The 22702-nt window shown below is 41.6% G+C and overlaps 1 protein-coding gene across 2 annotated transcripts in view; it reads right to left on the reverse strand.

The window, feature by feature from the left end:
- The window catches only part of TAF2 (TATA-box binding protein associated factor 2), a 110594-nt gene that overhangs the window by 14325 nt on the left and 73567 nt on the right, over nt 1-22702 (reverse strand). For both annotated transcript variants that reach the window (XM_067530787.1, XM_067530794.1), the window contains 5 exons: nt 14291-14360; nt 12470-12579; nt 8896-9125; nt 5653-5805; nt 5145-5250 (listed from right to left, as the gene is read on the reverse strand). In XM_067530787.1, coding sequence (XP_067386888.1) covers nt 5145-5250; nt 5653-5805; nt 8896-9125; nt 12470-12579; nt 14291-14360 — 669 coding nt within the window. The remainder of the gene's footprint in view (nt 1-5144; nt 5251-5652; nt 5806-8895; nt 9126-12469; nt 12580-14290; nt 14361-22702) is intronic.

Raw genomic sequence — 22702 nt, forward strand, 5'->3', positions numbered from 1 at the left:
TGTGCGTGCCCCGTGCACAGATTCCCGGAACTTTTTTCCCTTAGCTAGCTCCGTAGGGTCATCTCAGGTGCCCCCTGGAGTACCGCGCTCATGCCGCGGTACATACAGCGCCACCGACCCTGCGGCGCCTCAGTCCCTTCTTTCTGCCGACTCCGACAGTGGGGACGGAGGGTGGGTGAAATGGATATGAGCAACACATCTCGAAGAACAACAGTTACTGGTAAGTAACCCTGTTTTCTCTCCAAGTGATTGCTCATATCCATTCCACTATAGGTGATTAAATAGCTATACCTTGTGGGTAGGAGTCAATGGTGAGCTGCTCTCATCAGCACGGCTCTGCCGAATCCCACGTCCTCTCTCGCCTGCTGCACGATGGCGCAGTGGGACGTGAAGGTGTGGACCGACGACCAGATCGCTGCTCTGCAGATGTCCTGCAGGGGCACTCCTCCCAGGAAGGCCGCAGAAGAGGCCTGGCCTCTGGTTGAGTGTGCTGTCACAGCTCCTGGAAGTGGCACCTTCGCCCGCTCGTAGCAGGTTTTAATACAGGTGGTGATCCAGCTGGAGATGCGCTGGGTGGAGACAGGTGAGCCCTTCATCGAGTCCGCCACTGCCACGAACAGCTGCATTGATTTCCGGAACGGCCTGGTCCGCTCGATGTAGAAGGCTAAGGCTCGTCTGACATCCAGCGAGTGCCATCTCCGCTCCTCCTCCGAACCGTGTGGTTTGGGAAAGAACACGGGGAGGACGATATCCTGGTTATAGTGGAACTGAGACACCACCTTAGGCAGGAAGGCTGGGTGGGGCCTCAATCGGACCTTATCTTTATAAAAGACTGTGTAGGGGGGCTCCGAGGTTAAAACTCTGAGCTCGGAGACCCTCCTAGCCGATGTAATGGCCACCAGGAAGGCTACATTCCAAGAGAGGACGAGCAGTGGGCATGTAGCCATGGGCTCGAAGGGGGGGTCCTGTCAACATGGCGAGGACCAGGTTTAGATCCCTGGGAGGCACCGGGTCACAGACCTGGGGATACAGCCTCTCCACCCCCTTGAGGAACCTGACTGACATGGGGTGGGAGAACAGGGAACGCCCTTCCATCGGCTGGTGAAAAGCCAAGATAGCTGCCAGGTGCACCTTCAGGGAAGCCAGTGCTAAACCCTGGAGCTTCAGGTGGAGCAGGTACTCCAAAATCACCTGTATGGGCGAGCCGGACGGTGGGATACCCCGGGACTCCGCTTCCACTTGGCCTGGTACACCACCTGAGTGGAAGGTTTTCTGCTGCCTAGCAGAAGCTGTTGGACCTGCGCCGAGCAGGCTCTCTCTCCCTCCATCAGCCACAGAGTCTCCATGCTGTCAGGTGAAGGAAGTCCAGGTCTGGGTGCAGCAGGTGACCCTGGTCTTGTGAGAGCAGGTCGTAGCGCCTCGGGAGCGGGAGGTCGATGGACAGGTCGAGTGGCATGCTGTACCAGTGCTGCTGCGGCCAAGCTGGCGCGATCAGTATCATGTCCGCTCTGTCCCTCTTGATTTTCAAGAGGACCTTGGGCAGGAGCGGAATGGGGGGAACGCATAGAGGAGGGTCCCTGTCCAGTCTAGAAGGAACGTGTTGGAGAGGGAGCCCGGGTTGCGACCGCGGAGCGAGCAGAACTTTGGGCACTTCCTGTTCCAGGATTACGTGAACAGGTCCAGTTGGGAAACCCCCCACCTCTGGAAGATTGAAGTCACCACCTCCGGGTGCAGTGACCAGTCATGGCGGGGTAAGAACGACCTGCTGAGACGGTCCACCTCGTTGTTCCTGACCCCCGGGAGGTGAGAAGCAGATATGTGAAAATCGTGCCTCACAGCAAAGTCCCAAAAATGAGTAGCCTCCTGGCAAAGAGCCGAGGAGCGCGCTCCCCTCTGCCTGTTTATATAAAACATGGCCGCCGTGTTGTCTGTAAGGACCTGAACCATCCTGCCCCTCAGGAGATTGAGGAAGACCTTGCAGGCCAAGCGGTCTGCCCTGAGCTCTCTGACATTGATATGGAGAGCCCTCTCGTCTTGCAACCATAGTCCGAGTGCTCAGGTCCTTCTTGATGTGGGCCCCCCAACCCTCATCTGAGGTGTCCGTTATCAGAGTCACTGAGGGAGCCAAGTCTCTGAAGGGAACGCCCCTCAGAACCTCCCCAGGGTCCCTCCACCAGTCCAGGGAGGACAGTACCTGGGCGGGAACCGTGACTACCTTGTTCAGCAGGTGTCTGGCCGGTACAAAGACTGAGGCCAGCCACCCTTGGAGAGGCCTGAGGTTGAGGTGGGCCAGCCTCACCACATAAGTACATGCCGCCATGTGTCCCAACAGCTGAAGGCAGTGCCTGGCTGTCGTCGTGGGGGACCTGTGCAGATCGTTGATTATGGCAGTCATGGTCTCGAACCGAGTCTGAGGGAGGAAGGCTCTGGCCTGGGTGGCATTCAAGGGGGCCCCTATGAACTTTATGTGCTGCTCCGGGGTGAGAGTAGACTGCTCGTTAATGAGCAGCCCCAGTCTGGTGCATGTGGCGCAGGTAAGAGCCAGGCTGTTCCTCACATTGGCCCTGGACTTGCCCCGGATCAGCCAGTCGTCCAGGTATGGGAATATCTGAACCCCTCTGCGGCGCAGATGGGCCACTACCACTGCCATACATTTTGTGAACACCCTTGGCGCGGACAAAAGGACAAAGGGTAGGGCTGAAAACTGGTAGTGGCATCCAGCTACCATAAACCTTAGGAACTTTCTGTGACCTGGAAGGATAGTGATATGAAAATATGTGTCCTTCAGGTCGAGGGCGGCATACCAGTCCCCTGGATCTAGGGCGGGAATGATGGAGGCTAGGGAAACCATTGTGTGGCCACTGGCCGCTTCTTCTTCGGTACCGACCACGCCGGTGCCGGTGGAGCGCTCCACACCAATGAGACGCTCGGTGCCGCTGGAGAACGCGATGGCTCGGAGTCCGGGCGAAGTGCAGACTCCATCGGATCGCCTTCAGCCTTGCGTCCCTCTCCTTTTGGGTCCGGGGCTTGAAGGACCTACAGATCCTACATTTGTTCTTCCTATGTTGCTTCCTGAGGCATCGGAGGCAATGGTCGTGAGGGTCACTCACAGGGAAGGATTTTGCACAAGCGGTGCAGGCTTTAAAGCCGGTGGAGCCAGGCATGGCTCAGCTTCTAGCCCCTAAGGGCACTATCTCTATACTCAACTTTACTATTACTCTAATAACAATTAACAAGAAACTTGAATAACAAAGAATGCTATAGACTAAGGGATGCTACTTACAGTATGCAAGAGGCAGACGTACCAGTAACCGTCACAGGCAGAAAGAAGACTGAGGGGCCGCAGGGTCGGCAGCGCCCTATGTATTGCGGCATGAGCGTGGTACTCCAGGGGGCACCTGAGCCGACCCTATGGAGCTAGTTAAGGGAAAAAAGTTCCAGGAATCTGTGCACGGGGCGCGCACACACCTATATTTGAATGGATATGAGCAATCACTCGAAGAGAGAAGTTCTCTGTCTGTTCCCTGCTTGAGCAGAGTCTGCCCCCCAGGTCTCCTTGCCTGGAGAGTTTTACAGCTTTCCAGTCCTTCCTTATTCTGGTCCCAGCCAGCAACTGAACTGCTCCAGCCCTACGGCTTCTTTTATCTGAGCCTGCTGAGCTCTGACTGGCTGCTTCCCTGCAGCCTTTCTAAGCAGGCCTGGAGGACCCACCTTCACTGCCCCTCTCATGGGGCAGGGTGTGGTAGGACCATGAGGCCTCCAGCAGGGGGCCTCAAAGGTCCTGATACAACCTATCACAGACATATTAGCAGGAGTGTTATAAACAAACCACGAGAAGTAATTTTTTCACTCTACTCTATGCTGACAAGCCCTTAGATGGAGTACTGTGTCCAGTTTTGGAATGATATGGACAGATTTTAAAAAATCCAGAGGAGAACAATAAAAGCAATCGGCTTAAATTGCAGAAAGGGAGGTTTAGGTTGGACATTAGGAAAAACTTCTTAATTATCAGGTTACGGGATAGCACGGGATAGTTAAGCAAATTGCCTAGGAGGTAGTGGAATCTCTGTCATTGGAGGTTTTAAAGAACAGGTTAGACAAACACCAGTCAGAAATGGTCTAGTTATTACATAATCCTGCCTTGAGTGCAGGGTACTGGACTAGATGACCTACTGATGTCCTTTCCAGTCCTACATTTCTATGAATCTATGACTGGTCACGACACTTAAAAAAAATAAATAAATCCACAACACCTATGTTTAGATGCACTTATATGTTCACCACACTTCATAAGGTCAATTATTAAACTTTTAAGAATAAAACACTGCGAATCACCTTTCAAATGGAGTTTAGCAAAGTTATGGAAAAAATCTTGGAAATTATTTAAGGGACATGCTAGAAAAATGAGAAATCAAAGATTAATTAGTGTTGGCCAGTTACTGAATTTCTCTCTCTTAATGAAAGAGAAGCAAGATGGTAGAGTAGGGAACCTTGCTTAAGGCTTTCAAAGTGTATACCTAAGAATAATAGTTAGAGGTAAAAATTCAGAAGAGTGAAAAGAACTGTACTAGATAATTGTCTTAAGGACAGGAAACAAAAACATAGTCACAGATGGAAACTTTTCAAGTTTAAAACAGTCATAAGCATCTCCGAGGCCTGTTTGAGGGTCTTTATTACTAGAATTAATCCAGTTATAATTTATTCAGATTGGTCACATTATATATTTGTTACCAGAATACATTTGCTTCTGCTTTAAAGTTATCCTCTATTTAAAAATGTTTTTTGTAACCAAATAAAGTCAGAAACCAACTTTCCCAAATCACTGACTGGGTCTATTTTTCTTCTCTCTAGTATTCTTTTTCTGTCTTCAGTTTATTATTCTAATTTGGATTTTTTTTCCTAAGCCATGGCTGTTTCCTTACTTACCAAAAATATACAACCAGAACACAGTAATATATATTTAAATGAACTATTCTTGAATACCCTAAGACATATAAGATTCACAGAAACCATGCTACACATGCCTTTCATCAACAATCAAACATTTACTAAAGTGCATTCAGGGGGAAAAATCCACAGAACAAGAACACTTTCACTGGTTGAGTCTCATACTACCTGTGATTTGCAAATTAACCGATTCATACCTGGTGTTGATGGTCTCTCCAGCATATTCAAATGATGGTAGATAAAAGCTTGACTATCGTGAACAGTGTCCATATCAATTTCCTCCTCTTCCTGAGAGTTTGAGAACTAAAGAACGCACAAGACATATGTAAAAATAAGGGAGTATTAATAATTAATTCTAACAGGTCTTATTTTTCTGGGGAAAGGAAGCAAATTTTATCACTGATAATGAATAAAAATGAAGGAAATATGATATAAAAGTCTTGCTCATTATCCTATCTTCCTTTCTAATTTACTGTGAAAATAGCATGAACAAGAACATTAAAACATTAATTGGCAGTTTCATTCCCTGCCCGCCAATAAAGAATCTGAAGGGAGATGATTTTGCCAAATAATTGCAATAACTACCTTACAAATATGCACAGCAAGCCTTTTGTTAGGCTACAGCTGTTAGAAAACTCAGCAAAATACTTCACTGTTATACTGAATACCCTACATATTGTTAAAATTGAATTGCCATTTTCTTACTCTGATTTTGAGTTTCACTTTACTGTCTTCATTCTTCTCTAGTATCTGCCCTGGCTCCAATGGGGACCCGAGTGGCATATCAGCCTTCCTCTTCAACCCTTGCTGATGAACAGAAATGCTGGATGCAGTTTCCTTAACAAGATGATCATCCTCCTGAAGCAGCATTTAAAGATCAAAATTAGAACACAGCAAAAGCATATTTAAATCTAAAAGTGACATACTGGTTGAAAACACTTTTGAGTGGATGATTTGAACAGAATTTTCCCTGTAGTTGAGGCAAAAAATATTCCCTAAATCTGTTCATGGACTTGTGCCAACCTCTCCTACAAACATACTTTCTCTTTACTTCCATCCTCGCTCTCTCTGTATATCTAGAACTGGCCTCTCTTCTGTCCCTTCTCACAATCATGGTACTGTTGGTGTGCAACGAATCTCTGCAGCTCCTGAAAAGCCTTTCTATATATCTCTGCCTCACTAACTCTCCTAATTTCAAATCTCATTTGAAAATTATCATAGTTTCTGATTTAAACAAGGGATACAAGGTTAAATTTAAAAACATAATATTTATTCTGTTGAACAAAAGTCAAAGCTAATGGTTACCCCCTGATAGTCTTTCATATGTCATACTAAAATTTTCTCCAAAAAAGAGGCATGTAAGACCCCTTTGTAAATTACTGCTTAGATAGATTAACCAAATAAAGGTAAGTGGAACATGAAAATAAATGTACAAGTCTAATGAGTTATAAACTACACAGTTATAGGCATTAAAAAAGGAGAAAGGCTTTTCAAAGTACAATGAAAACACAAAATAAAATACAGGAAAAGACAAACATGCTTAGAGAAATAGACACTAGCCCTTACTAAAACCTAGATTAAAGTAAGTCCTACCATAGCCTTCTCTCCAAAACATTAGAAGCATCTACTACTATACCAAGATGCTGTACCGCTTCTGAATCAGGGGTGTCCCATACCAAATCACGTGGCTATAAATGCATACTCTCTACAATTAAAACTTTAGCCTTGGTAACTTCCTCCCATAGGAAAGTCTAGAACCACAATAATTCAACAATTCTCATCCTCAAACAACTCATGCTCACAGAACATGCAACCTGATACATCAAAAGACAATCTAGTCAACCTGGACATGCACTAGCAACTGACAAGTTCTTCCCTTGCTCTGGCCTCTTCGTTTCATGTTCTATCACTACCCCCAACATTATTTAAGTCTGTGAAACATTCTGGAAGAAATTTTGCCTGAAGTGCTATCCAACTTCTGTACTGTATTATTCTGTTTGTATTTCACAAGGAAAACTAAATTAGTATCAGTTTAGGGTGATAGTTTTTTAAAATGAATGCAGCCAAGTTCTCAGAATTGAGAAGAGACTACCTAGACCTTTAAAGTAGGAATGCATAAACACCCAGAAATCAAGGTTCTGTATGTGCTGTAAGCACCTCTAAGAACAAAGACATGTATTTAAAGAGGTTTTACAAACAACACATACAGTGAAACAATGTTCTTTGCTCACACATTATTCAGAGTATTCTGCTTCCAAGTATATTAAAAGCTAATGGCCATATCTGCCTTTGAGCAGCTGTGAGGTGTTCAGATGCAGCAATGAGTGTTACAGAAACATTTATAAATACAGTAGAACCTTAGAGTTACAAACTGATCGGTCAACTACACAACTCATTTGGAACTGGAAGTATGAGATCAGGCAGCAGCAGAGACAAAAATAAACAAACAAACAAACAAAAAACTACCCAAAAACCAGTACAGTACTGTGTTAAATGTAAACTACTTAAAAAAAAAAAAAAAGGGGGGGGGGGGGAGTTAAAAAAAAAAAAAAAAAAGAAAGATTTGACAAAGTAAGAAAACTGTTTCTGTGTTTGTTTCATTTAAATTTAGATGGTTAAAAGCAGCATTCCCTTCTGCACTGTAAAGTTTCAAAGCTGTATTAAGTCAATGTTTAGTTGTAAACTTTTGAAAAAACAACCATAAAGTTTTTCCAGAGTTATGAACATTTCCGAGTTACGAATAATCTCCATTCCCAAGATGGTCATAACTCTGAGGTTCTACTGTAAGTACATTCATGATGTACATCTGAGGACAGAAACTAGTAAGTGTCACAAAAATGCTGATAACTTCCAGAGGCAATTCAGAGAATCTCTGATGATCCACACATGAACACTAAATTTCTGCACTCATGATATTTTTGTCTTCTAAAAGCTTTGAGCACAACTTACTCCAAAGATGAGGACTAATAAAAGATGGACTTCTTAGTGAGGAAAAAATTCTATAGTTATTTCCAATTACTTTGAATGTATATGTTATTTTTATTCATAAGTGTGCTATATGCATTACAGAAAGTAAAAGAATGGGTTCCTATCCCAAACTGCTTACAATCTAATTGTATACATGACAAGCGAGTTACTCTCTGCCCACTAAGCTCTCTCTCTAGCACTTAAACTTATATCAGTTGCTATTTTTAAAAATTAACCTGTCACAAAAATGTTTTCCTCTTTCTTTACTAAATGTTGACTTTTCCCTCCATAATTACAAGGCCCCCTTTAGGCAAGATATAGTTCTGAACTTGCAGCAGTTTTTCTATTAAAATGCATGACTTTGAAGTCCAATACCCTGTATCCCCAAAGGCCTACCATACCATTGGGAAGAGGAGTTTTTTAACTTCCCAGTGGGACCTGGATTCTAACCCTTGAAAGGTAGACAATATCAGACTTTAAATCTGACATTTTTAGACGCCTCTATGAGTCTCTTGGAGCCATGTATTCAGGTGTAGTTGGACTCATGGGAACTAAGGCACTTGGTTTCTAGGTGGAGATATAAAAAAACTCAATACATCCCAATTTCATGCTGATGACCTTTACACCATAGCATCTCATGTTCTATGTGAATCAAATTTACTTCTTGTAAGTGATACAGAAACAGTTACGTTTTAGGATGGATACAAATGAGGAGAGGTGTGGGCTCAGCAGACAAACTGGAAGATCATTCCACACATTAGGGAAAAGGCACAAAGGAATGAGAATGGGGATGAGAGAAAGAGAAAGGGTATTAAGGCTGGTACTATACTGGAAGTGGTGAGAGTAACAAAACAAAAAGGTCAAAGATTTAAGTCTTGAAAGTTCAGACAAGAAGTTTGAATTCATTACACAGTACAACTGGGAGCCAGTGGAATATTCAAAGCAGGGTGGAGGAGGTATATGCAGATGGTCTGTGCTTACAGTGCTTTGAAATCCTATTAGTTGTCCATGATTGTTAGGATTGTTCACAGGTTCCTGATTGTTTGCCACTGACTCAGGGATGATGGTAGGATTGAGTACAGCTTTCTTTTCTTTCAGATTAAGGACCAGTCCAAGCTCTGGTAATGGCAAACAAGAAGGTCTACTAAGGCCAAAAAGTGTGAAGTACAGGTCCACAGCACCACATCGTAGCCTCCAGTCGTGTGAAGTACCTAAAAATCAAGGAGGAACTAGTGTTAAAATGTAGAGATAATCTTTAAAATAATAATAATAAAATTTTTTTTAAAAGGTTAAACGATTCGGAGCCATCAAGCTGTACACATTTTTAGCCTATATTGTCCTCATCCTTCCCTCCTATTGTTTGTTACACTCACTTGTTATGTTTGCTTTTAATAAGACTGTAAGCTGTCTGAGGTAGGAAGCATGTCTTCCTACATCTGTACAATGCTTAGCACAACAGGACTCCAATCACAACTGAGATATTTGGGTGCTATATCACAACAGCACTAAATAATATTAATAAAAAACACACGCCACTACTTTCCATTTTTAACATCTCAGTTTAGATTTTACTATCAAAGACAATTAGCAGGTAAGCAGAACACCACATTGACAACTAGCTTTTCACCTCAGTAGGTCTGGATGTGAAACATGAAAAATAACCAGAATTTTATAGCCTCAACCTACTCTCGAATTGTCTACAACACAAAACAAGAAAATCCAGCACAACTAGCAGTGTCTGGGAAAGCTATAAAATTGGAAAACTATGCAAAAAGCTTAAATAGCAGCAATCTTTGCCAAATCAGACACAAGCTTTAACCAATCACATATTCTTTAGTATGAATCAATAAAATCTGGCAATTCAGTTTTGCTATAGACAGAATCATGATGTTTCCACCCCATCTCGTCTCCTGAACAATATTTTTGTACTGTATGATCATTATCACCTTGCTTTGTTACAAGTATACACATATGCAGTGTACGTGTAGCCATGTCAGTCGCAGGATATTAGAAAAACAAGATGGGTGAGGTAATATCTTTTATTAAACCAACTTCTCTTGGTGAGAGAGACAAGCTTTTGAGCCACACAGAGCTGAAAAAGAGCTTGTCTCTCTCACCAATGGAAATTTGTCCAATAAAAGGCATTAAATCACCCATCTTGTCTCTCAAGTCTACATATACTCTTTAAAAATTACATGTTACTGAATACCATACAGGTGGTCCACTCTAGGTGAGGGACTGAAATGCAGTCTGCAATCATAAGTAAAACGAGTTGTTAATCCTGTCTATCATTCCTACATTCACACAACAGGAACAGACTCCATTTACTAGTGAGGCATTACAGTCCAAGATAACCATAATTTAAGTCTGTGAGAAAGAGACATGACTGAAGTCTTTGGGGTAGGGACTATGCTTTCCCTCTGTGTTCTATAACATTTAGCAGTCCCAGTCCTGACAGGGACATAACTGCTGCACACACTCTGGAAATGTCACTGACAAATTCATAAGGAGCAACAGTAAATATCGAATTTCTAATATGACTACCATCTAGTATGGGTCAACTTTAATGCACTGAAAATGCTTTCATAAAAAAATAATGTTTAAAAACTCCATGTTGCATTGACATCTTCACACACTAATGGTAAAAGCACATTTGGCACCACCAATAGCAAAACATATCTAACTTCTGGCACAATGCTGTAAGTAAAATAATGTGGTTCAAACTCAGCCCAGCACTTGATTGATTACGAGTTCATCAAACATATTGTTCTCTAGCAGGAATAGAAATTAAACTGGTAAACAAGGAAAGGATGAGCCAACTAACATGTTGGCTGAGCAAGATCTTACAGAGGGGAAAATTACGAGATATATTCTTGTGTATCACAAGTATCATGGGAGCGAATAGTGTTTGGAATAGACTTAGTTGTATATATTTATGTAGTTGCAGGCACCTCTTTTCTGATAAGAGTTTCATGAACAATTGGCTGGAGGAGCAATGAAATCTGGACAGAACTGACATTCAAACAGAATAAAAAATTACTGAGATGAGAACTATACTTATTTTTTCTTAATAAAACTATCCGGCCATTAAATATTGAATAAAAGATATTTACCCAGTTATTCTAGTTAGAAAAACTTCTGAAAAAAACAATGACTACACATTCAGCATCTGTCCCACTTTCACAGAGCAGGTTGGCAGAATTGTTAATCTTAAAATACAACTGTTGGGTGAATATGTTAACCCTGTAAATATATCTCATCACTATACTCTTTGGAACTCAGCAGCATTAACAACTTTATGTTTGTCAATAAAAGATAAAGGACTACAGAAAAAAACTTAATGATATGTTTCCACACTATGTACTTCTTTTCAGTTTTAGTAAATTTACATGCACTGCAATTTTAGGACTACGCAGCCATAAATCTAGTGGATTATTAATTCATCTTGCCTTTAACAAATATTTTTATTGGCACTCTGAGACTTTGCAATTATCCCTTACAGAAAATAAAATTCAACCAGTATGTCATCTTCATACATAGAGATTTAGGTGCTTAAAGTCCTACAAATAATGAAAATGTGTATCTTGTTTGTTATTTGCAAAAAGAGATAATGAATATAAATTAACATGGCACACACATTTCTCTTGAGAAACAGGGAACACAAATTCTCTGGAGGTAACATCAAAATGTTTATTTCCTGAGTCTTACATTTGGCATATCTTACAAAACTGAACTACTAGTAGTCTCCCTACTTCAATCCCTGGAGTGTAGCTGAAAATTTTCAAACACTAAAAATAAAGATGCAAAGAGAACAGTCAGCTCTCAATGACCGAGAAGACTACATAAATGTTTATATGTAATCTGTACTGTGCCAAATGTGAAAGAGCCGTTCGTGAGTACTGGATAAAACTGCCTCAGTAATGAAAAACAGGTCAATAGCAAAAGATACAAACCCTTCTCACAGTAGGATCTTTACTAGTCAAAGCCAAGCAAGTCTTAATTTTAAAGTACAAACTTCATAAAATCTAATTAATCCACAGAAATTCTAAAATCTATTTTACTCATTCAATTTGGGAACTGGGGGTGGGGGTTAATCTAATGAGAGCTTGAAGTGTTTGATCTATTTGAATACTGAAAATAAATGATTTATTCAAAATTATAAATGTGAAAATTACACTCCAACATTTTGTAATAGAAAAGACACAATGTGTGGAGTAGCACACCAGGTGAAAACTGTTGGCAATACTACAAGAAATATTCCTGGTGCAGGCTAGGGTCAAAGAATCACACAAGGTGAGAGTCAGTGACAAACGTACATTGCAACAAGTACAGTAATTGCAGAGGATGGAGGAAAAACAGGGCGCAAAAGGACAATCTTGTTATATGTTAGGTAGCCCTACAAGATGATGGGAGCGTGAATGGAAAGGCTCACTTTTTCAGCTTCTAACAAACAAACCTAAAGAGAGCTCATTTTATATACCAGATGTTTTAACTTTGGAGAGATGTGCAGAATGTTAACCAATCAAAGTTTCTTAAAATACAGAAGAGATTCAACCTGAATTCATAAGTTTCCAAAGCTGATCCACCAAAGCTTCATTGCACAAGGGAGACTCCATGTTCTTAGTAAATGGTGGATTCCTCGTCAGCATGTTTAAAATCTTATGTCTGAAAGAGAAACAAAAGTTTCTTTTTTAATACAAATGAACTGAGACTCAAGTTACTTTGTTTTATATGTCTGTAATTATCTTTTTGACACTGAAGTTTTTATTAGGCATACAAATGTTACGATTTGTGAGCCCCTAATCTATACATACATTTTAATTCCTTTTAGCTCTCTCTTCTGTCTGTACATGCACACACATATGCAGATCTCATCCCCAAACTAATTAGTGTAAAGGTAATAAATAGGACACAATCAGGGTGGACATTAGTTAACAGTATCACTCATCCTGGTAAAGGGTAAGTATGATTTTGTATATAGGCTGATCTGTTTTCATGACAATTCGAAAGGCTATGCTATGCTCGAAGGTAAATTAATAGGAGCCACCCTGGGTGAATATACTCTTCACATTCTTCTAATAAATATTTATTTTCAGTGGGATTTAAAAAAAAAAAACTTGTCTAAACATTAAATGTGTTACAAAATGAAAAACAGTAAAAACATTTAAGACTCACTCTTCACTTTTTAAAGGGACACCATCAATTTAGAAATTACATTATTGTCTGAATATTTTGCATGCAACACCTATGACCCCAATGAATAAAAAACAAACAAAAAATACTGTATTTTTCCAGATTGTTTACTATGCTTTTGACAACACCTAGTGAATAGTAATTTTCACCATTTGCTCTAAATAGTCATTTTTGTCCCTTGTTGAAAAGACCCTTATAAATATGGGAACAAAAAACCTTTAATATTTTTAAGGGATTTTTTTTTAATATTCAGGATATTATATATAAAGTGTGCTCTATCTGAAACTGGAATTTAAAAATTAATAAAAATTCAAATGGACAGAATCTCCTTAAGAGACTCAATTAAAAATATTCTGGTTCCTCAGCTGATACTTATATCCAATCTAATGGGTCAAGTTGTACCCAACTTCCTTTAAAAAGAACAACAATATATTCCTAGGACTAGGGAAATTATTAACTCTATTTGCCCAGGAAGTCTGAAAGATAAATAGGAAAAATACATAAATATATACAGCTTAAAAAACAGCACTGCTGTATTGGCAAATGCAGAAAGCACCAGAAAGAATTGAGGAGCAGGGAAATGAATATGGGAACTAATGTTCAGAGGCTGCCATTATTCATGCTAAAATATATACTGTATTGCATTGGCTAAATCTAAATTAAATCAAACAAACAAACTTATCAAGTAACCACAACATTTTCAGTTGTTATCCTTTCACCCCATCTACAGTCTAACAAGTGTTTTACACTCTTTGGTACCCAAACATAATGATGTTCATTCAGTCCTAACACATTTAAGATTAAAACATTTTTTATTTTATGCAACAGGTAAATAATAGATTTACAGGTCCCAATTGTCTGTAGGAAAGCCTCTTAAATCAAAGGACAAAACAGAGAATACCTGCAGTTTCAGACTAAGTTTGATCAAATTTTGTTTTTTTAGTTATGGATTGTTAAACAATGACAAACAGTTTGCTAGGTATAAATTACCATAAACATCAAAATGAATTTTGGTGGTATTTTAAAAATTAATGGAAACAAATTTTCACAACAATATTCACAGATTTTAAGGCCAGAAATGACATAGCCTAACCTCTGGTATAAACACAAACCAAAGAACTTCATGCACTAATTCTAATATTAGTGAAAAGTGCTGATTTTGAATATTTGTAGACATACTAACCTTACATAAGGTACAGGGTCATTCTGAACCATGTTAAGCAACCACTGTAATTCCTCATAACTCCGATCAACTATAAACAAAATTAAATGACTTATTAATAGTATGCAGAGACAACTGAAGAGGGAAGCAAAAATCAATTAGAAAATTATTCTGTATGCGTTACATAGCATCACCAGGGATTATTTGTAGCTGTGTTACGACTGGATTGTACCATAAATGATTAAACAGACATTCCACATCAGTATAGATTAATATTAGTGATACATCTAAAATGACATTATTTTCATTTTTAAAGGAGCAAACATTCTTCAGTATTCAACATTACACACTCAGAAGTTAAGTATATAGAGAATTTAATCCTGTAGTATATTTCATACAGAACAATGTACAAAATATAATCCTGATACTAACTATCCATTAAGTTATGTGATAAATGTCTAGCGGTAAATAATGTTAGGAAAATACTCACATGGACTACAGGCCTTATACACCAAATGGTGAATATATTCCTCTCCATATGCTTATAATCTTTTTTTCTATCAAACTGTTTTTAAATATTTCAAAAGTCAATGGCCCGCTCATGTGTCAGTGAGTGCTCCTAGTATAAATACTGTACATGGCTTTCTTTATGATTAGGAAATAAATTAGTAGGTTAGGTAGAAGCTTAACTCACTTGACTGTATCCCTTTAATTTTTCTATAATGTCACATAATACTACAAAAGAGCAAATAATAGTATGGGATAAGGTAATCATATGGAAATACACAAACCCAAAGGGGCTAATAAGGCTAATCTCCACTCCAATGTTTTCCTCATTTCACTGCTCAGTGTGATCATGGAGTGCACAACATTATTTAATTCACAACCCCCACAACATGGAGTTTATTTGCTTAGGAATGGCTTTACTTAACTGTCCAAATAATGTCTGCCACATTTCAACTGCATTTACTAATTGCTCCTGTGCAGATGCCTTAAACAAAAAGTTTGCTGCTCTTTTTCTACTTTATAGAAACATTCTCCATTTTCTGTATTTCATTTCCCTTATCTAATTTGCACCTATTTTATTCACCTCAGTTCAACTTTTCCTTTTGATTTGTTTCAGTTTTGGTCTCTACTTCAGCAGTTTACAGACTATAACTTATTTAGCTTTTTTAGTCTAATGTACGCTAATGAATAGTTGCCATTGCTCTTTGAAATGACTTATTTGAAATGACCACTGACTATGAGGCAACTTGGTTTTAATGAAACAGGCAATTATACTGAAAATCAGCATCTCCTTAAAAATATTTTAATAGCTCTACTAGAAAAAAGAATGGTTACTAACCCTACAGTATTGTATTTCTTCAAGATGGTTAGTCAGTGTGCATCCTACTATTGGTGTACATGCAACTCATGAGAGAGACTGGATTTTTTTTTGTTTTACTAGCAGTGTTTGTCAAGGCTGTGCATGTGCCTGTTGCTTCCTTATGCTGTATGAGGGCATAGAGCGTGGAGTGGCTACAACACTCCCTCAGTTCCTTGTCCATTCAAAGCTTGCGCTGGTCAGGATTCCAAAAGTGGGGACAAAGGGCAGATCATGGGATTCACAACATTTTAACAACCACAGTTGTTGTACAGTAAGTAATCGTTCTCTCTTCTCTCTAAGTACATGTTAATGTGGATCCCTTTGATTGACAAACAGTATCCTCCCTGAAGAATGGGAATGAGGAGTTTCAGCTGCATGAGTCAAACAGAGACAGAATTACTGCTCTCCCGAACTTGGCATCCAATCTAGCTGCAATATCAAAAAGCATATGGTTCAACAAAAACTAGTGAATTGCTCCACATAACTGTCTTGCAGATTACAGAGACTAACTTTTCTGAAGCAGGTGGACAATGCCACATGAGTGCCGGTGGAGTGTGCCTTGAGGTTCAGATGGAGTGACTCACCAGCCAACTGATAGGTGGAAATATGCTGCGTGATCCATTTCAAGCTTCTCTATGATGTTGAGAGAGCTTGCCCTTTCAATAATGGATATAGTCACAAACAGGGAGAGAAAGCCTGGAAAGCTTGGTCCTTTAATAATATGGGTAGCTAATATAACAAGGCTCTAGAGATGTCCAAAGCATGCAGCTGCTTCTCTTCTGGCACTGAGTTCAGCTTCAGGAATAAGACTGGTAAGATGATGGAGTTGGGTTCAGGTGAATTTCGAGACCACCTTAGTGAGGAATTCGGAGTGTGATTTCATCACCATCTCGTCCCTGTGGAAAGATGCGTAAGGCAGCCTGGCCATAAGATCATGGTGCTTGCTCACTCTCTGTGCTGAGGTAATTACCATGAGAAAAAACGTGTTGATGGCAATGTGGTGTATTGAGCACTCTGACAATGCTTCAAGGGGACACTCGATAAGCTTTAAAGGACAATATAAGGTCCCATGTGGAAGTCAGATCCTGACTGGACAGCAAGTATGAAGAAGGCCCTTGAGGAATTTCGATATCATAAAGCGTGAAAAGACAGAGTATGAATGTACTAGAACATGACATGCCAATCTCACAGCAAGGTGAAACTTAAGGAATGAAGTGCTACCCTGTGTGTTTCAGGAAGGATATATAGTCCAAGATTTTTTGGTATTGAGGCCTGTACTGGGTCAATATTATTCGGAGTTGCCCATATGGAGAGAAACTTTTCCATTTTAGAGAGTATGTCTTCCTGGTTGAAGGTTTCCTGGTTTGTACAAGAATTTCCTGAACTTGTAGGTAGCAGCCTCTGTCAGCAGTGCTCAGTCAGCCAAAATGACTACAGATCTGCATGCTTTATCTGAGTGAAGTTCCCGAATACTATGTCCGAGCACACTAGAAGGTGTATAGGAGGCTGCTTTGATATCTCTGCCAGGTTTGACAGCCACATGAGGTTATACGATGACAAAGCCTTATCCCATCTGATCTTGGATATTATTCTGGAGATCAGAAGAGTCAGCAGGAAAGCACGGAGCAGCTCCTAAGACCACTGAAGGAAGAAGGCAGCCGGTGAGAAGCCTGGACTCATGCCTCCTCTGGAGCAGAAGTTCAAATGCTTGATGCTCTTTGTGGCGAAAAAGTATATGGTGAGACACCAATGGAATACTGTGTCTAGGATGGATTTCCATAGCAACCACTAATGGTTGGTTATCACATTTCTGCTCAGGAAAATGTTAAGTTGTTGCTCACCCCTGGAAGGTGTAAAGCCAAAAGGGTCACTCCATGGTGATGACACCATTCCCACAAACTTGATAGCTTCCGGGCAAAGAAGAGATTATTGAGTACCAACTTGCTGGTGTAGCCCAAGGTCCAGTGTGCTTCAACAGCAGTAGCAGGGGGAAAGAATGGTTACCTACCTCGTAACTGTTGTTCTTTGAGATGTGTTGCTCATATCCATTCTGATTTAGGTGTGTGTGTGCGCGCCACATGCACTGGTGCCGGAAGTTTTTCCCCTAGTGGTATCCGTAGGGCTGGATCTAGTGCCCTGTGCAGCAGCGCACACATGCACTCGTACATATGGTGCTGCTGGCCCCCCTCCTTCTTACTTCCTTCTTGCCGGAACTCCAACAGAGGGGACAGAGGGTGGGTTGTGAAATGCACATGAGCAACACATCTCAAAAAACAACAGTTATGAGGTAAGTAACTGTTCTTTCTTCTTCGAGTGCTTGCTCATGTCCATTCTGATTTAGGTGACTTACAAGCTGGGCCTCTGAAGGTGGGCAGAAATTCATGATCATGAAGATTGCAGTACCGCTCTGCTGAATCCCGCATCGTCCCAAACTTGCTGCATGATGGCATAGTGGGACGTGAAGGTATGTATAGACAATCATACAAATATCTTGAATAGGCACATGCTCCAGGAAAGCCTCTGAAGACGCCTGGCCCCTCATGGAGTGGGCCAACAGGGACACTGGAGGCGCAATTCCGGCTTGTTCATAACAGGCTCGAATGCAGGCTGTAAACCAGGATAATATTAGTTGCGAGGAGACTGGTTTGCCCTTCATCCTTTCAGCAATCGCTAGGAAGACTTGCATGGAGTGACAAAATGGTCCGGTCCTATCGATGTAGAAGGCTAGAGCTCTTCTTACGTCGAGCGAGTGAAGGCGCTTGTCTTCATTAAAACTGTGAGGCTTAGGGCAGAATACTGGCAGGAAGATATCCTGATTAACGTGAAAGCGGGAAATAGCCTTCGGTAGGAATGCAAGACGAAGGCAAAGCTGGACCTTGTCCGTATAAGTTGGCTCCGAAGTCAGGGTCTTAATCTCCAACATCCTGCATGTAGAGGTGATTGCTACTAGAAAGGCCACCTTCCATGAAAAATTGCATGAGTGAGCAGGAGGCCACGACAGGACAAGGTTTAGGTCCCACTGGGGAACTGGCTTTCTAATCGGAGGGAAGACCTTTTCCTTTTAAGGAATCTAGTTGCCATCTTGTGGGAGGAAACCGATCTGCCCTGTATCGGTGGGTAAAAAGCCGATATCGTTGCCAGATGAACTTTTACAGACGAAAAGATTAAGCCTTCCTGTTTTAAATGAAGCAAATAGATCAGGGTGACCTGTATAGGAGACTTTGTCTGCGATATAATCTGACAGGCCGCCCAGCAGGCAAAGCGATTCCATTTTGCTAGGGAGAATGCCCTGGTGGAAGGCTATATACTTTCCAACAGCACTCTCTGGGCCTGGGCCAAACAGTGATACTTTTCCCAGTTCAGCCATGAAGTAGCCATGCCATCAGATGCAGGGAGGCTAGGTCCGGGTGAAGTAACCGACCCCTGTCCTGGGAAATGAAGTCTGGGTGCAGCGGCAGAGACCAAGGATGAGCCACTGAGAGATCCAACTGCATCCCGAACCAGTGTTGGCGAGGATGGGGTATATTGGCCCAACAAGTGAAGCGTGGCTCTAGAGTCCTTCAAATCATGCAGCCTGGAGTCAGTCTGGTCCACGAACAGAGCAATGCGATCAAATAGAAGGTCCTGGATAGACTGCTAGACTTCCGTCGAGAGACCAGATGACTGAAGCCACAAAGCTCTCTGCATTGATACTGTGAAGGCCATTGCCCACGCTGCCAAGTCTGCCACATCTGAAGCCACCTGCAAGGAGACCCTGGCCACAGTCTAACCCTCCTCCAGGATGGGCTTGAATTCTTGTTTGGAGGACTGAGGGAGGGAGTCAGTAAACTTTTCCAGCGATTGCTAGATATTAAAATGGTATCACCTTAGCTGTAGGTCTTTCTGTCGAATAAATTTTTTGACCAAATAAGTCCATCTTCTTTGCCTCTTTGTTTTTTGGAGTGGAGCTCATTTAGCCCTGCCTGTCGCACTCATTAGCCACCGCAACCACCAACAAGCCCAGGGATGGATGTGTGTACATAGGTACTTGAAACCCTTAGCGGGCACATAGTACTTTTTCTCTGCCCACTTGGATGTGGATGGCAGAGATGCCAGGCTCTGTCACAAAGCCGTAGCCAACTTCACTACCCCTCCATGCACTGGGAGGGCCACTCTGGAAGGGGCTGGTCACTGACAGACTTCCCAATAACGACTCCTCATGCTCCGAGTCGACGTCTAAGGCCGGTGCCATGGTGGGGTCTTCTGAAGAGCGCGGCACTGAAGTTCCCGTAGACGAAAGTGAGAAGGGCACTGGGAACAGTTGGTGATCAGTTCATAGTTATCAAAACAGGAACTCAGAAGTGGTTCTGAAGATATGCAGAAGATTTCAGAGTTTAGCGTGAATTAAGAACTAGCGGGTTGGACACTAGACAGGCTGTCTCACAGCGACAGACAGTAAGAGGGAACTGAGGTGGATGCCCTCATAGGGGAGGCAGAAGGAGGGGTTATTCACCCTGTGCAGTAACTTTTTTCTTCGAGATTTGTGTCCTTATGGACGCTCCGCTTCACATGCACCATGTACCTTTGATTGGAGATTTTAGGTAGCAATGATGAGTTAGCTCATACATGCGCTCTACTCTGCCGTGTGCTTTGCAGCCTGGCTATATAGAGCTGCATGGGCGAACTGGCCCCAATTCCTTCTCTACCACAAAGCTCCATAGGAAAGAACTCCAAAGCAGAGGCAAATTGAGTAGGTAGTGGAACACTCATTGGGGGATACACCTTGAAGAACTACAAGTACCACACAGGGTGAGTAACCTCCCCTGCTTTAAGTAGGATCCCTAGAGGTGCTCCACTTTAAGAGACTACTTAGCAGTACCCTCAAGAAGGGGGAGTTCTGGAGTAAAATAGAGCCAAACACAGCATCAGAAGCTGAGTTATGAATTACTGCATAATGTCAGAAAAGGTGTGTATGGAGGTCCAAGCTGCAGCTCTATGTATCTCAGCAACAGTAACATTTTTAAGAAAGGCCACTGAAGTAGAAACAGAACTTGTTGAATGGGATAGTACTCCAGGAGGAGTCTGGAGATCATGAGACAGATATCAAAATGCAGCCAGAAAGCCACATAGAGAGTCTTGGAAATTCCCTTAGATCTTTCTGCAACTGATGAAAACAACCTGGGAGATTTTCTAAAAGGCTTAGTCATGTCCAAGTAAAAGACTAACATCTTTCTGACATTGAGTGTCTGTGATACAGCATTCTCCTTGTTCAGGTGCGACGTGCTGTACCTCATGTACACCCTTATGGTGCGATTTGCGTATCGTTCATGTTCACCCTTATAGTGTAACTGAGTTTTGTCTAATACAAAGTATGTTATGTAAGGTGTTTTTGGAATGCTCATGACATATTGAACATTATTGTTATGGTAGTATGTTTCCTGCAATGTCACATATGTATAGATATGAAACTCTGCTATGTAATACTCCCAAATGTGTGTGTCACATGGCTTGAATAGATCCAGGCAAACACAAAGTAAAGTGAAGGTTCACGCCTTGCAGAGGCATGCATACAGGAACAGTGGACTGGCCTGAGCACTTGATAAGGCGACGCTCATTTGACCCAAGTGAAGGAAATCATGCCCATTGCCGGACATGGCCGATCACCTTACCCCAGGGAGTGACAAGGAAACATATTAAAGGCAGAGGCATTTTTATCTTTTGAGCTCTCCCTTGGAATCCATCTATGAAGCAACAACAAGCAACTGATAGCCTGCCCCTGGGGTGGAGGGGCCTGGCTGAGGGAGTCAGCCAGCCTGTATGGTAAGATTAACTATCAAAGACTATGGACACTGAAGTGTTAAGTTTAATTTAGAATGCGATTTACCTTTTTATTCCTGATCAATCTGACTCATATTATTCTGGTTTATAATCATTTAAAATCTTCCTGTACTTAGTATGATTTGTTTTTTCTAAAGCAGTGCATCTGGTTTGGGTAGAGATTTCATTTAAAGTGATAGAGCTGGTGCATATCAATTTCTTTAATAAATTGACTAACCTAATGAGGTTGCAGAGTGCAGTGGAAGGTATTGAATTTTGTAAGATGGTAGTTCCTAGGGTTGCATCTGGGACTGGAGATATTGGCTGGTGAGGGTGGGGTTCATTCCATTAAATCTCGTCCACTTTTGTAGGTAAGTATTATGGTTACACCACTTCCTACTATTGTAAAATGGACAACTTTCTTCATAGCCAACTGTTTCTGAATCAATTCTAACTTCTGAATTAACGCTTGGACATGCTCATACAGTCTATTGACAAATTGATCCTTTCCCTGTAGTTTCACGTCCAAGTTTGCAAGATACTTGGTGAGGTCAGCTAGGAATACCTAGTCATTCAACCACTGATTGTCGTCTGTGAAGCTTATATCTTTTCCTTTGTTTGTCGTGAAGTTTTTTATTTTGTCAAGCAGTGACCGGAAACTGGCTAGTGGGGTGGTCCTGCTGAGCCAGTGAACATGGCTGAGGTAACTGACATCATCATGGTCTGATCCTATCTCTGTTAGAAAGGCTTGGAACTGTCTGTGATTGAGCCTCTTGGACCTTATGAAATTGACTGCAGAAACAACGTTTTCCATCACGTTTCATCTTCAGGATCTTTGCACACAGCTTTTCTTTGTGAATGATGCAATGATGTGTGATGACTTCATGAGGCACTGATTTGAGCATTAGACTAACGAATCCATTGTGCCTGCCTGTCATCACAGGGGCTCCATCCGTTGTTACACCACAAAGTTTGTCCTCTGGAAGATAGAATTTCACCCAGGCATGTTTTACTTAATCAAAAATGTCTTGTCCCATTATTGTACCTTTCATTAGACAGAGGTTGAGCAGTTCCTTAACCATTTTGAAAGTTTCGGTGACTCCTCGTACAAAAATAGCCAGTTGAGCTGTATCACTGTCATCTGTGCTTTCATCAAGCCCTAAACTGTAAAACTGACAAGTATTCAGTCTTTTGATCAGAGAATTTTGAATGTTGGATGCTAGGTCATCTACTCTTCTAGCAACGGTCTGATGTGACAGGCTGCATTTCTC

Source organism: Emydura macquarii, unplaced genomic scaffold (assembly GCF_026122565.2).
Source record: "Emydura macquarii macquarii isolate MOO-44397 ecotype Brisbane River unplaced genomic scaffold, CSIRO-AGI_Emac_v2 contig_369, whole genome shotgun sequence".
Lineage (NCBI taxonomy): Eukaryota > Metazoa > Chordata > Testudines > Chelidae > Emydura > Emydura macquarii.